This window comes from Paramisgurnus dabryanus, chromosome 15 (assembly GCF_030506205.2).
Source record: "Paramisgurnus dabryanus chromosome 15, PD_genome_1.1, whole genome shotgun sequence".
In the NCBI taxonomy this organism is placed as follows: domain Eukaryota; kingdom Metazoa; phylum Chordata; class Actinopteri; order Cypriniformes; family Cobitidae; genus Paramisgurnus; species Paramisgurnus dabryanus.
The window spans coordinates 34,397,274-34,413,268 of NC_133351.1; the positions used below are offsets into that span (position 1 = coordinate 34,397,274).

A 15,995-nucleotide genomic window follows, 5' to 3' on the forward strand; every position below is an offset into this window, starting at 1 on the left:
GGACATAAATGAGGAGTAATTATGAGACGTTAGAAGGTGTAAAGAGCTGCTTCACCTGTAGCCTGGTAAGTAAATAAATGCTTTGCTTTAAACAAATGCATCTGTTTTTAAATGTTTGTTTTTTTTTAAATGCTACCTTACGGATTTATTGTATATGATGACTCCATTGGATATGGTGAGATGAGAAACATTTTATGTAATGCTTTAAAAAAAACGCCGCTGTCTGAGTGCTAAAACGCTTCGGCTCTCCGCACGTTTGTAAATTCTTTATCTCTTGTTTGTATTTTTAGAGTACAAACCTTATCTTGCATATTTTCAAATTATTTTATGAGATTACAATGATTATGTAGGATATCAATACATTTACAGCAATTCAAAGCCTGCTATTTTTACTTCCATGACTGAAAAAAACGGCATTTAAAGGTTTTAATAAAAAAATAACACATTTTTTTAATATCAATCTTAAACTGGTGGTCTTCTTCATCCGCTTAGTTTTTGAGTTTACAAATTGGGCTTTCTAAATAGGGATTAGACATGGAGCCAGGTGCAACTTGCTTTTAAAGGGGATGAAAATAGGAAATACCTTTTAGGCCATGTGCTTGGCACATAAACCATTTTTCCCGTCCTTAAATTAGCAAATGTGGGTTCAGACACGTCTGTTCAGACCGTGTGCTGTGCGCTTTAGACAATGCACTTATATCATTATAACAGGGCCCCTAATGTACAATTCCATTATACTTAAAAGTTTAAATGTAATGAATCTCTAATTATCAGTAAATTTCTGTCAGTACACACAAACCCAAATCTCTTTCTCTCTGAAGATGGATCGTCTCTGCTGGATCTCTGATTGGCTGACATGATTAACAGAGAGGATGGTGATCTCCCCAGCTCTTTACAGAGTTCATTTTTCAACCAGTTCAGCAGTGTTATTACTGAAAATAAATCATTCAAAATTAAATGTAAGACACAAACTGCTCACTTTAGATGTTTAACTGCAACTCTAGAGAGGAAGTTTTCATTTCCATTCTAATAAACCCCTAAAATATTCTTGACAACACATTTTTAAAAAGAGGAAAGATCCTGTGCTTATCTGGATGTTTTTTTTCATGTGATGCACTTGTTATTTACGTACAATGCTTAAAATAATGTTTAGTATGAAGGCTTGAAAGCTGCATTACAAAAAAAGAAAATGAAGTTCTCCCTAAATAATTTCCTGAAGAGATGAAGATCATCAAAATTTCTTATTGAAACATGTTTAAGGCCATGGAGAACAGTGTATACATCACACATTCAATGCCATGAGTAAACATTCAAACCATCAGCAAATAAAAGATGAATAAATCTATCAGTATGTTATGTGTCTATGCATCAGGCATGATCTTTCATACAACAGGCACAGCACAAGTGTAACACAGTCTCACCCCATGGCGTCAATATTTGACGGCACTTGACCATGCGTCAAAATGTTGACGCGGAGGGTATACCTTTCGCGTCATTTTTTGACGAACTGGGGACTTCAATACTATTACGTCCGTTGCATTCTCTTTCCTATTTTCTTACCATTTTCGCGTCGGTTTAGGGTTAGATTACGCAAAATTAAACAGTGTACGCGAAATTAAACAGTTGTCACCTGGCGTTGGGGTTAGAGTTAGGTACGCGAAATTAAACAGTTGTCACCTGACGTTGGGGTTAGAGTTAGGTTTGGGTAGGGATGTCATTATGTAAATCTAACCCTAAACCGACGCGAAAATGGTAAGAAAATAGGAAAGAGAATGCAACGGACGTAATAGTATTGAAGTCCCCAGTTCGTCAAAAAATGACGCGAAAGGTATACCCTCCGCGTCAACATATTGACGCATGGTCAAGTGTCGTCAAATATTGACGCCATGGGGTGAGACTAACAAGTTAAAGGTGAACTATATAGGATTTTCATTTACTGTTTATAAAACACAACTTCTGGTAGTTCATAAGTAATAATTGAGAGGGATTATTGTTGTTGCTATATATAATTCCTTTACGAGCATGTTTAGGACATTATCAGTATCATCATATATCCCAGCTCACTGCTGCCCTCTGCTGTTTGAGCACGAAACAGAGGAATTCATTAAAACATTTAGAAATAGATGGGTTAGGTGAAAAAAAGACTCCAAAGACAAGATACCACAGTACAACCAAAGGTTTATTATTAGTACCATGGTAACATCACGGTTGTATTGGACTATGTCTGCGTCAAATGAACATACATGATCAGCGAATATACAATTAACGTTACTGTACCCATGGTTTTGTCACTATACTTTTTGTGTATTAGTATTAGTTTTGTTTTCTAGAGTGAACTTTGTGGTTGTATTTCAGAAAGAAACTGGATCTGAGAAAACCACAATACGTCATTTTTGCACACCATAAAGACTTACTGATGATATATCTAATGCTGGGTCATTTTAACCCATTGTTGGGTCAAATATATAAAAACGTTTGGGTTAACTTAATCCATTGGCTACGCTATTCTTTTAGAATGCATTTATTAGAATGTACATTCACCATTATTTTTCATTAATTGTTTTTCTAAAGATGTTTATAAAACCATCTCACACCTGTTCTTCTTGTCCTCAGAAGATCAGTGGTTATTAGAGAAACAAAAGAAGAACTGAGGGGACGCTGGAGGGTCCCGGACCTCCTATAAGCATTGAGGGACCCCCTAAAAGCTGTTTTTTGTTCAAAATAAAATACTACATGAATTTTAAATTCTGGTGCTGTGCTACTACAAAGCGATACTGTCCATTATTTGTCCCAATTTGGCAATAAACGAATCCAAGAGATATCTGTCTAAAAATAAATGTAAACTCTCAAGTGCGCCGCACGCTGTTTTCTGGAGAAATTGTCAGATTGGGTTAGGGGTTTTTAAAAAATTCTCAATTTCACAATAATTAAGGGGTAATAATGGTTAGGGTTTGAGTTAATGGTAACGGCTGCTCCTTAACCTTTAGTAGTTCACTTTTAAGACTTAAACCACATATGCAGCATTGGGGGAACAAGTGCTAGGACACCTGTATGAACTCAAGCAGCCTATAAAAATCACCCTGACAACACAAGAGGGTTTTCTCGTGTGTATCTAAAAAGCACTTCCATGGGCTAAACTGCTAATCTTATATTTGTAGACAACACCTTGACTTTGTTATCTAATGCATTCATGCATTTTAATTGTGGCCTCAAGTGTAGAAACACAGAAATAGTTGCAATGTATGCTTTGATTTTCTCGTGATAAAGCAAATAACTAGTTATGTCACGTGCATTTTTACTAATGTACTATAATGCATGTGCAGGCCTTTCTGAAGAGATTCCTGACACTGGACAGAATTTAGTGTCCATAGATCTGCATTAAATATACTTCTGTATTTACGTTTGCACTGAAATAACTAAAGGCCGATTTAAACTACACGACCACAAGCCAGAGAATGGTGTCAGATCTATTTTTTCCCCAAATGTAGTCCTTTAGTTCCTGTTTCTGCTCATGTTCTTATAGGGCTTGAGTTCATAACACCTCTGCATGACTAATCTCACTCTTTCAAGAACATTGTGTGAGGAAATGCGTGCGGTCACAGTCAGTTGTTTGTCGTGCAGCTCGTTCAGTTGCACGAGTTTGAAGCGGCACTCAAACTCTGATTGGTCTGCAGTTCAGACAGGAAGTTCAGACTTTAACAGCGAGCAGAACTTTGGACCCGGTGACTCCAGATGCTCAGCCGCAGGTGAGTCGCTCTTCTGTGTATAAATGATGGAGTGAAGGTCAGAAAGGAGAGATGAGTGATGTTCTGATGAAGAACGCTGAACGTCCTCACTGGAATAAAGTTACTGTTTCTTATTTTAACATGCTCGTGTTGCACCACAAAAGGAAACTCGACAGAGGAAATAGAGTCTTGGTTTTCACACAGCTTCTGAACAAGGCAGAAACAAAGATTTTTGTTTGCTTTAGTGTTTATTTAGTTTATATCACAAGGGATCTTTAGTTGGAATGCTTCTGCAACTTTGAATGCAAAATAAGTCAAATAAAAATTAATTTCTAGTATATACAGTAGTGAAAATAATGTAAGTACAGTACAGCATTTATTTATTTGGAGAGTCACACATCTCAAAATGAATGTTAAATTTGAGCACACAGATGACAGTACCTGTTGAATTACAATCAAATTTGTTTTTCCTACTGTGGAAGTCAATGGTTTTGTGTGCTCATTTATCAAAATATCTTGTGTTCATCAAAAAAAAAAAAAAAATTCATACAGATTTAGATTAACATAAGGTTAAGTAAATGATGACAGAATAATTTTATAGAATAAAATAATAAAAGAGGAACACAGATGTTTAGTAAGTGCGTTACTCTGCACATTATCTTCTTCAGTGTCAGGAAGTCATTTGCCTGTGTGATCAGCTGAGAAACAGATAACATCTGTCAACAGTCTCTCCCATAAAACAACAAATTGTCTATAAATATGGTACCATGGTATTACTATGGTATTTTGGACATTATCATGATATGCTTGAAAGTACTCTTGTCTACCCCGTGAATATAATTGTTCAGTAATTTAAGGATCACGATATTTGTTAAAGTACTATGGTATTAGCACTGTACTTATTTTCTTGTAAGACGTAGCATTCAGTGACACATACAACAACTATTATAGTACTGTGTAGGTGAGAGTGGGGCACAACGTAACACTTTTTGGCTTTTACACAATTAACACACACATCTCTGCTACAAATGAACACTTATAGTTTGTTTGTGGGACCTACAGTTATCATACAATTACACCAAAACTGACAGGAGTGCAAATGTGACAACTTACCCCATAGGTGGGGTTCATTGTAACAATCAGATAGTTTTTATTATTATTAAACCTGTATTTAACCAGGTAAAAAACTCACTGTGATTAAAAATCTCATTCACAGGAGTGACCTGGCCAAGATGAGCAGCAATACAAGGAATTCAATAACAGACTTACACAGCACAAAACAGTTTAAAACAATTACATTTCTCAGAATCGTCATTTAGTTGCCAAATATCTGCTTTAAACTGGTCAAAAGAAGGAAGGTTTTGCAACTTTAATTTCAATTGAATAAAATTCCAGTCAAACGGTGCTGCATATGCAAAAGATTTCTTACCCAGTTCAGTTCTAGCAAATGGAACTGATAGCAGTTTTGAGAGCGTAAAGAATATTTTGTGACAGATTTCTGCTGTATTAAACTACAAAGGTACGAAGGTAACATCCCCAAGATAGCTTTATAAATAATTAAGTACCAGTGGATTTTTCTCCTACTGGACAGAGAGGGCCAGCCCACGCTTTTATACAAGGTGCAATGATGCACAGAAGATTTACAATGTAATATAAACCTAAGGGCGCCATGATAAACAGCATCTAAGGAAGACAGAATAGAAATTGGAGCAAACTGATATACTACTGATATATTGTTGTAACACCTGCTAGAAAATTTTATTTAAACACAAATAATTCAATCAAATTCTGTCTATATACTAAAGGTGGACATTGTTTATATATCTGCGTATAATAGATAGATATCCACACATTCATCCATCCATGATCCTTCATCTAATCATCCTTGTTTGCATCAATACATAGAAATGCAGATTTTTTTTGAAAGAGCTGCACAATAAAAAAAGATAATTCTGAGTTATTTCTTATTTGTATTAACAGTTATCATTTTGATGAATAGTATTTAACATTTTTCATTTTATTATCATTGTTTACCTGAGAGGCTTATGTAAGACTGTGTGACAACTAACCCCGCTGTGTAAAAATATTTTTAATCCCAGCTATCAGTTACTAAGAGTTACTGACATGTTTCAAAATGCTGTTATGTTTTAGGTAACAAGACACTGATTAAAATAATATAAGCTTGGATTTGGTGACTTGCAAACCCAACTCAGAAATTGAAAAAAAAAACATAAGACGAAGAAATTTACTTCCATGCCTCCACAACACTCTTTGTTTAATATCTTAACCAAAACTTTTCACAAATTCACATGAGATCTTCTGACAGTAAGAGAAAAAACCAAAAGCACAGATTGCTCGGTCCTGATGAAATATGTAAAGTAGCTGCGTTACAATTAACCCTGCATTAGTTTGTGCCCCGCTCACTTTAGTACTGTTATGTAATACTATTATACATAATGTTATGGGATCATATAAATAAATCATGGTATTTTGATGTAAACCATGTTACTGAAATTATTCGTGGGTTTTTATGTCTAAAAATTTAATGGCGCTACCATGGCATGTGTTTCAAAAATTATAAGTACTGTTGGATCATTCAAAAATACCACAGTGGTATTTATTTTAAAGTGACCACCCAGTACTGCAACATATATTTCTAATTATTTGGTTTAAAATTGGTGCTAATAGCACTAAAAGTGGTTCCCTGTGATTAAGAGGCAGTGAACAACTTTTAGTGTTATTTAGCACCATTTTTCGAGTGCATGCTTGTGAATAAAAAAGTAGACTTTAGGTCACCAGAGATGTTGTGGTTTCTGTGGGTTTTTAGTAGCAGGAAGTATGTGAACTTTACCAGCATCTGTTTCATCTAAAGATGCTCAGATCTGAAGACATGAAGAACATGACACGCTGTGATTTTACTGCCTGTTACATCCATAGTTATTATGAACATGAGTTATCAGATCACTGTCACTGGTGTTCCTTAAAAACTTTTATCTTCTCAACATTGATGTTGTATAAACTTCCTTTACAAAAAGAACTGACATACGTGTTTTTGTGTGCGCTCAGTCTTCTAGGTGTAAAGTGAAACAAGGAACAGTAAAGACACAATGTCTGGACCTCCTCCTCCACCTCCTCCTGGACCTCCTCCAACCTTTTCAGTGGTATGACACACTTATACCACCAATCTCACACAAATCAAACATAATGACTGAAAATAGTATTAAAAACCCACAACATTTATTTTTAAAACTTGGTTTGGTGCATGTTTCACGGTTTAGTTTTGATTTTAAAGGTGCCGTAGAATTGAAAACTTTAGGCATAGGTGAATAATAAGATTTCTGTGTATGGTAATGACATATCGTGAGCCTCAAACACACTTTTGTTTCCTCTTTCTGTAAACCTCATGCATATAAAAGACAGCTGTAAAAGAAGCTGATCTCAACATAACATCAACTGATCTACGCCCCAACATTAAATTAATTACAATGTTGTTACAATGCTTAAAACAAAGTTGTGACTGCTGAAGTTATGAGTTATGAGTGCAAAGTTAATGCTATATGCTAATTCTCGTTAGCATTTAGGCTGAAGTTCTACTATTGACATTACAGTTACGTTTTCAGGCCATACTGAAAAAAGTTGTCTTGGTTACGTATGTATCCACGGTTCCCTGATGGAGGGAACAAGACGTTGTGTCAATAGCGACAGTATGGGGTGTGCTCTTGAGAGCCAATCTGGCCTGACTTTTGTGTAAAACGGCAATTAAATTTCAATAAAATTGTGCGAATGGTATTTGCATACCAGTCTCCACCCATGCTCTCATGTATAAAACGAAGAAAGCAAACGGCATTCACTGCTCATGTCTGAGGAGCTCAATATGGCCCACGTCAGCAGGTGGGGCAGCGTGTGGCACGGAGGACACAACATCTCGCTCACTCCATCAGGAAACCGTGTGGTTAAATGCGTAACCTAGACATTCCCTTACTGTTGTCCACTCGATGTTGTGTCGATGACAACAGTATGGGGTGCCTATGTGAAACGCCACAACTCTGACCCATGTCTTGACGTCCATAAAGCAAGCATAGGCAGGTACATCGTGCCGTACTGCCCGCTAAATGACATCACAACCTTCCAGTAAAGTGCAAGGGGTCCTCATCCGAGGAGGAGGAGCAGACCCCTCACCAGTAACACCAGCAGGGCGTTTACAGCAGATAGCATCAACTTAGCCACAGGGTACTGAACTATACTGGGAATGTACCAAAAATAAAGTATACAGAAAAGGGGCACAACGGTGACAATAGCTCACCAACTGGGGGAGCCCATATGGAGATAGACAATGGTCTCACCTGTTGGGGAGAACACATGTAAAAAATGTGTCAAGAACTCACAAGTAGAGGAGACACTGAAGCGGGTATACCACTGGGGAACACTATCTATGTGAGAAACATTACTGGATATAAATCACAGTACTGGCATAATTCAGACAAAAATAGTGAACCGATAAAGACTCTGCCAGTCTGGTACATGATGAAAAAGTACCATTCATCCCAAAGGCCATGTTGGCATAGGACCCTACTCTCCAAAGAAGGGGAGAGAGTGTTAGGGCAAGAGAGATGCCTAGCCAGCCACCAGGCTAAATGGTATTACCTCGAAGGGCCCAGGCTGACACTGATTCCACACGAAGATTGTAAAATCGTGCTAACCTATCAGGCGTCACGCAACCCGCAGCTCTACAGATGTCTGCTAGAGTGGCGCCTTGCGCCAGTGCCCAAGAGGAGGCAACACCTCTAGTGGAGTGAGCCTTCACTCCAATGGACACAGCAGCTCCTGAGATCAGTAGACCAAAATGATGGTGTCCACAATTCAGTGCGCCAACCTCTGTTTGGAGACAGCATTCCCCATCTACTGCCATTCAATAACAAACAAAAGAGCTGGTTGGAAATTCTAAAGTTCAGTGTGTAAAGGCGCAGCAGACACTGAACACAACAATGACAGGGTTGGGTCTTCCACCCGAGGGGAGCACTTGCAAGTTCACCACCTGATCCCTGAAGGGAATGGTAGGAACTTTGGGCACGTAGCTGGGCCAAGGTCTCAAGACAACATGGGAGACACTCTGTCCAATCTCCAGGTACTCAAGGGAAACAAAGACCGCATGCAGGTTCCCTGCCTTCTTAATTGGGGCGAGCACTACTAAGAGAGGGGTCTTCATCGCAGATTGGCCCTGAGGGCACCCAACTGAAAATAAGACGGAATGGATCCTGTCAAATGGCAGCCGTACACAGGCACGTATTCACCGCGACACCATGCTCATCTGAGTTACCCAAACATATCCCTTAGATGCCACAACATCGAAAGAGATGAGAGCAACCAAACTCACAACCCCAAATGGCAACGAAAAGTACCTTGCAAGATTAGTAAATTCCCTGTGCAGTTCAGAAGGTAACCACTTATTAAGCTGAGAACATTTAGGAAAAAACAGTGCATACACTAAAGGCTAATCTGAGTGTTAGGTTCACCCAGGGCTCAACCGCTGAAAAACGGGAGCTCCATAGGCTCATCCACCATTTCAGATAGCAGAAAATCACCCTCAGATGCTGCAACAGATAACTCATCCTCCGCTGTGCCCAGAACAGTGGCAGTGAATTCACAAGAAGATAAAAACTCTGCCTCTTATTCTAAACCGACAGGTGAAAAACAAGTGTAGCGGGTTGGAACGGGTTGCAGGTAACAACCGGCAATGAGTCGCTCGCACTCACCCCGTATCACACCAGCCGCTCGCCAGACTGACAGAGGCTGAATTAACAGCTGAACCGCCAGCGTAAGAAGCAGCCGCAGCCGTGACCGCAACATTTTAAATAGACACACTCTCGCAATGAGAGCGTATTAGGTTACAAACGCAGCCTCAGCAAACTGGTGTCCCAGAGAGCTGGGAGAGGGAATATGCCTGTCAGCGGAGGGGAGAGAGAAATCTACCGCTTCAAGAACCACAGAAATGAGCACAATTTTCTGTGCGGAAATTGCTCTTTTAGACAATGCTCTGACAATCTGCTGAAGCACCCAGGGGATGTTTCAAGACAAATCCGCCATCACGCCAACAGTAAACTTCTTCATATTTACTGGAAGAGAGATCACACCAGCAAGCTCTGAAGAACAAGAGCAGTGGCGTTTGCCGCCTCCGTTTTATACACGCAGGCATGGGTGGAGACTGATATGCAAATACAATTTGAGCAATGTCATTGAAATTTCATTGGCATTTTACACAAAAGTCAGACCAGATTGGCTCCCCAACACTGTCACCATTGACACAACTTTGAGTGGACGACAGAAAGGGAACCAAACTTACCACTCATAACGTCCATTAACCATCTCCAAACAATTAATTATTCCTCAAATTCTGTATCTTCATCTGATACAGACTCAAACATAAGATCTGTTTACACACACACAGAGCTACTGAACTGAGCTGCTCTGAGAAACAGCCAATCAGAGCAGAGCTCAACATTATTATTCATGACCCTTTCAAATAAGGTAATAAAAGATCATTTTATTCTAAAGGCAAATCCTAGGGTTGTAAATGAACATGTAAAACACTTTAACAGATTATTTCAATGCATTCTTTGGCACCTTTAACAAAAGGGTTGAATATTATTGTAAAAATGGCCAAAACATGCAGACATCATCATTACAAATATTCACAGTTAACACTTTTATCAAGAGTTCTGTAAAAAAATAACTTTCCCTTTAATTTTTCCCAAAACAGAGTTGAAACATTATACTTGATGAGGTGAATGTAAGTATAAAGTATAATTATTGTTAATAGTTGATGTTACAGTATTGTATTTCCACAGGCAAACACAGAAAAGCCAGCTTTGAACAAATCTCAGCAGCAGGGAAGAAATGCTTTACTGTCAGATATCGGTAAAGGGGCTCGACTCAAGAAAGCAGTCACCAATGATCGCAGCGCACCAGTAATAGACAGTGAGTTTTCATGTGTAAAAAAAAAACATTTTCAAACAAAGAAACCAATTGAGCGACCGCATGTGTAAAACAAAGCTGTGAAGAAATGGATTTTAAAATCTTTTTAAGGAAAATTGTTTTCATTGAAAATTATGTTTTTATTTATACAGAACCTAAAGGTGGAGGAGGTGGAGGAGGAGGGGGCGGGTTTGGAGGCGGATCTTCAGGTGGAATGGGCGGCCTTTTTCAGGGTGGAATGCCGAGGCTAAAATCATCAGGGGGCAGTAATGGTAATAATTCAAATTATATGAATATTATAAAAATAATTGTACAAAAAGGAAATATCTCCATATTAGGACCTTTTTGCTTCACCTTAACCAAATTATCTGTAATAAAAAGATAATACTACAATTTGTAACATTTATTGTATTGAAATTTATTTAATGTTGGTTTTATTTTAAAATATTCTTACATTATATTATATTACAGATCACACTCTTAAACTCTTAGTTTGAGGTGTTACAAAAGGTCCTTCATATGGATGCAGAAGAACCAATTCTGGTTCCCCATAGAAATATTCAAAGGTTCCTCAAAGAACCATTTCTTTATTCCCTTTTAGTCTAAAGGACCTTTGGCCACTACTTTGTGAAACAAGGTTCTTCAGATTGTGTAGCACTTCCAATTTTAAGAATGTACACAAGTTTTCAGGAAATGTCCTAATGCGATTTACACAAAAATTCATTATATTAAAATCACAATCTGTCTTCATTTGTTTTTATGCTGTGTGTACACAGCCAGACCCCCGATGCCACCCACAGGCGGGAGATTCCCAGCACCCAGTAACTCAGGTGGAAACAGACCCCCAGTCCCAAGCGCCGGACGACCTTCACCTGGGAGGTCTGGACCTCCACCTGTACCTTCCTCTGCACGTCCGACACAGCAAAGCTCTCCTAGCGGCCCACCACCTCTGCCTGGTGGAGGTCGACCGCCAATCCACTCACCTTCCACGCAGCCCCCCAGCCAACCAGGCAGACGCCCCAGCTTTCCTCCTCCCCCGAAGGAATCTTCCTTCCCTCCACCTCCTACGCCCAGTAGTGGCCGGCCGCCATTACCATCGATGTCTAGCAGGTCCTCAGATGACTTCCCTCCTCCTCCACCACCCTCAGGAGGACATAGAGCGTCTTTCTCTCGAGATGGATTTCCACCACCACCGCCACCATCAACAGAAAATAAACCAGCATCTCCGCAAAAACCTCTGGGTAATGCACCTCCTTCTTTACCACCAGGAAGAGGGGGCCTGCCACCCATGCCCCCATCACAGCGAGAGGAGCCGGTCTCTAGAGGTCCTTCAAGAAACAGCCTTCCTCCTCCACCTCCACCTGGACGCTCCAGCCCTTTACCCCCTCCACCCAATGACACGCGAAGGAATTCAACTGTACGATCAGGTGTGTGTGTGTGGGGGGGTTATTTCTGTTATTATACAATTATTTACAAGTTATTATCTTCAAATAAATAGGATGCAAATGCTGCTTTCACAGAATTGATATATTTATCAATCTGGCAGACAAATATGACCTCCTGTTTTGAAAAAAAAATGTGATGTTAATATTTAATCTAAGGCCTGATTCATAACTGTAGTTTTTGGAGTACTTTAGGAAAGCAGCTGTAACCTGATGTTCATTACTGTCGTTGGTTCTCCTCTCCAGGTCCTCTTCCACCTCCACCCACAGGAGCAGGAAACAGAGGCGGAGCTTCTCCTTCTGCACCACCTCCTAGTCGCCCCGGTGGACCAGGCAGACCCACTCCACCTCCAGACCGTCCTGGAGCGTCAGGGTTCCCTCCCCCACCTCCAGATCGTCCTGGAGCGACAGGGTTCCCTGCTCCACCTCCAGATCGTCCTGGAGCAGCAGGGTTCCCTCCTCCACCTCCAGGCCGTCCTGGAGCAGCAGGGCTCCCTCCACCACCTACAGATCGTCCTGGAGCAGCAGGGTTCCCTCCTCCACCTCCAGGCCGCCCTGGAGCATCAAGCTTCCCTCCTCCACCTCCCTCTGATATGAACGGATTCCCGTGTCCTCCTCCACCTGCCACAGGTATTACAGTCACAGAGACCCTGACTGGTCTGTAATAATGTATTTACCAACTCATTTACACATTAAAGTTTTTAAATGAAACCAGGAAAGGTTTTATGCGGTTTGGCTGTTTGCTTACACATCAATGACATTTTAGGGTCCTTATAACGGTGACGTCATGCGCATGTGTTAATTCAGTCTATGGGCATGCGTGGGTACAAAAACAATTGCGGCCTACAGGACTGTGTTTGTGCTGCTCAAGATAATGAGTTTATTTTTCTATGTTTTTCCAAAATTACAAAAGTTTTGGTGCTTCATAGTCCAATATCACTTGTGGTAATAAAACTACCTCACCATCCGTTTAAACAAAACTGCTTTTCCTGTCTTTACTGTTTGAATTTATTGTTCTGTAAAAGAATATGCATATGTGCACAGACATTATGGGGTGGTTTCCCGGACAGGGATTAGTTTAAGCCAGGACTAGGCCTTAGTTTAATTAGAAAAATAACTAGTTTAAAAAACATACCTTACTAAAAACATTCCTTTTGTGCATTTTGAGGCAAAACAAAGGGCACTGATGTATTTTAAGATATGTCAGTGCAAGTTGTTTTCAGTTTATTTTAGTCTAGGACAGGCGAATCCCTGTCCGTGAAACCGCCCCATAGTGGTTTTTTTTTTACAAAGTAACATCGCCATCTACTGCCATGGCATGCATAATACAGTGTTTTTAGGCATAGTCAAAGATGCCTGTAAACATAAATCTTTTTGACATTATTGTCATGTAAACATGAAATGTAAAAAAATGCAAATTACATTTTATTTTTTGGATTTTTGTACTATATATTGTTGTGTAAATGTAGCCTCAGACCAATAAGTTTAATCGACCACATCAAAACTGAATGCTAACATAATGTTTATTCATTGGCTGTATTTGGCTGGGTGGGCAAACAGATCTTCTTATCTTGTATTTCTATCTTATAGATGAATGGGGAATGAGGTTTTCATTCCATCCGCTGTCTGAATTGCCTCCACCAGAGCAATTTGCCCCCTTCCCCAAATCTTACCCAAGCAAGGCTGGAAGCAAAGGTGAGCTCTCTAGTAATTTTAGTAATTTTATTTTGTTTTCAGTAGAAATATCAAAAAATTCTTAAATTAAGATGCATTATCTTGATAAGCATAATGACCTAAGAAAATAAGTCTAGTTTTTAGACAAGAAATATACAATTTAAGTGGATTTGTGCTTAAAGTGCGCAAAAAAAAATCTGCCAATGGGGTTAGCAAAAAAATAAACTTTTTTCTTAAAAACAGTTTTCTTACCACACTGGCAGTTTTTCTTATTTTCTTAAATCATCAATAATATGCATCTTAATTCAAGAATTTTTAGATATTTGTACTGAAAACAAAACAAAAATACTAAGTAAGAAAGTAATTTTTTGCAGTGTAGATACAAATTATTAGAAGCAGATTTTTCATTATGCTGCTTATAATGGGCACAAAGTTTTAGAGATTTAGTTCCCACTTTTACAGTAAGTGACTGGTTTGTATATTATTTACTTACACATTTTAATCTTCTAATTTCAGAATGATCATTTTGGCAGTTCATGTATATTTGTTTATTTGTGTTTCAGGGGTGAGAGACAGAGGTGCACCACCTTTACCACCAATTCCTAGATGAGAGTTGCTTAATGATGCTGCAATTTTATTATTGTTCACATTTACTGAAGGTCTAATGTGAGCTGGATGTTTCTCTGCTAAACAGGTTTTTTAGTTATTTCCAAAACAATAAGTTTCATCCATTTGATTATGATCCAAATCCTCACAGAATAAAATTTACATTTTAATGCAATAAAGTGCATCCTGTTATTATCTTGTACATTGAGGGTTTCAACTTAAGCCAAGCAATTTTCTTCTGTGAAATTAACAGACATCCTTCAGGATATTAAAATGAAATGTGTACAGTAATGATCACCACCAAAGATGACTTCTTTCAGCAGGTTCAGCTATGTGTAAGTTCTGATATTCTAAATGTGAAGTGTCGTATATGAGGCACAATGTTTTGTTCCTATTGAATGTTTCCACTATAGAGGAATGACAATAAAGCTCACTTGAACTTATTTTGTGTTCTTTATAGCAGATTACTGTGCAGTTGGTAACTTGTTTTGGGTGGTTTTTTATTGGCTCAAGTAAAAAAGCCATTCTCAAGTCTTTATATTTTGTTTGTAGATACTGTTTGGCTTTTTATCAATGTATCAACTTTTATCTGCAAACCTAAAACCTTGAGGTGGTATAGCTTAATCCAAAACAATAAAAGCACACTTCACCTCAACAAAGATACGTGATTTAGAGATTCAGTCATGTCTTTAGTACAAATGTTTAAGACGAGTTACTCACCAGTTTTCCTCGGTTGTTTTCTGTTTTCTTTCAATTTTTAACATTTTTATTTTTTTATTTTTTAACAATATCATCTCAGATTATTATTCACGCAGATTTATATTATGACTACACCAATCAGGATGAGTCTAAATACTTGGCGTTGGGTGACAGAAAATGACTTAAAATAACAAACAATGGTTAAAGTATAAACATTAGCTTGTCCAACAGAAGGCAAGCAGTAAACCTTTAAAGTGTAGAAACGCTGCCCTCTCGTGGCAGTTACACGAACAACCGGAAGTGGTCGTTTTGGGTAACTCATATCTATGGTGTAACAGTCAAATAAGTCACTGTGACGAATTTCAACATTTCGCCAGAAATACAATTTTATGATATTAATTTAGCATATACTGTATATATTCTTAACATTTAGACGACTGATGTTATAACATTTCTGGGTTAAAGCACCGTATGAAAGGCCGTTGGACTGATGTGCGCATGCGCAGAGTCCTCGCTGCGTATGATTGGTGATTGAAGTTGTTTGAGCATGATACCATCATAACAGCAGCGCGTGCACTAGTACTGTATGAGACATTAGAGCACATGTTTGTGCAGAGCAGACGCGGAAGAGGATTTCCACCGACTGCGGAGCGGCTGCAGATCAGCTCCGCTGCGTTACGTCTCCGCACTCTGCCGTCCGCCGATACCCACCAGTTCCGTTTTTGTTGCAGAGCGGCTGCGTGCTGAAGTGACGAGGTCTCGCAAATTCACGTGATGATCGCGCGATACCTAGTTCTGTCTCTGCCCATTATTCCGTTGAATTATGACGTTTTTACAAACCAGCCCAGATCACAACACGAGATTTCGCGTAGACAGA

General features: G+C 39.0%; 1 protein-coding gene across 2 annotated transcripts; it reads left to right on the top strand.

Moving 5' to 3' along the window:
• Positions 1-3,572: 3,572 nt before the first annotated feature.
• On the top strand, positions 3,573-14,862 carry wipf1a (WAS/WASL interacting protein family, member 1a). Of its 2 annotated transcripts, none has more exons than XM_065293212.2 (8): positions 3,573-3,746; positions 6,792-6,886; positions 10,571-10,700; positions 10,850-10,969; positions 11,474-12,124; positions 12,386-12,769; positions 13,730-13,834; positions 14,377-14,862. In XM_065293212.2, exons 2-8 carry the CDS (start codon positions 6,833-6,835, stop codon positions 14,421-14,423), a joined length of 1,491 nt encoding a protein of 496 aa, XP_065149284.1. In that variant the 5' UTR covers positions 3,573-3,746; positions 6,792-6,832; the 3' UTR covers positions 14,424-14,862. The 2 variants fall into 2 exon arrangements, with proteins under 2 accessions (XP_065149284.1, XP_065149285.1); XM_065293213.2 differs by having other exon boundaries at positions 6,792-6,883.
• Positions 14,863-15,995: the final 1,133 nt, after the last annotated feature.

What these genes read in the sequence shown, in the direction of transcription:
- wipf1a (XM_065293212.2), top strand. Translation starts at nt 6,833, where the DNA reads ATGTCTGGACCTCCTCCTCCACCTCCTCCTGGACCTCCTCCAACCTTT. An exon ending in GAATTCAACTGTACGATCAG is followed by an intron (nt 12,125 to 12,385) that starts GTGTGTGTGTGT and finishes TCTCCTCTCCAG; the next exon opens with GTCCTCTTCCACCTCCACCC. An exon ending in TCCTCCTCCACCTGCCACAG is followed by an intron (nt 12,770 to 13,729) that starts GTATTACAGTCA and finishes TCTATCTTATAG; the next exon opens with ATGAATGGGGAATGAGGTTT.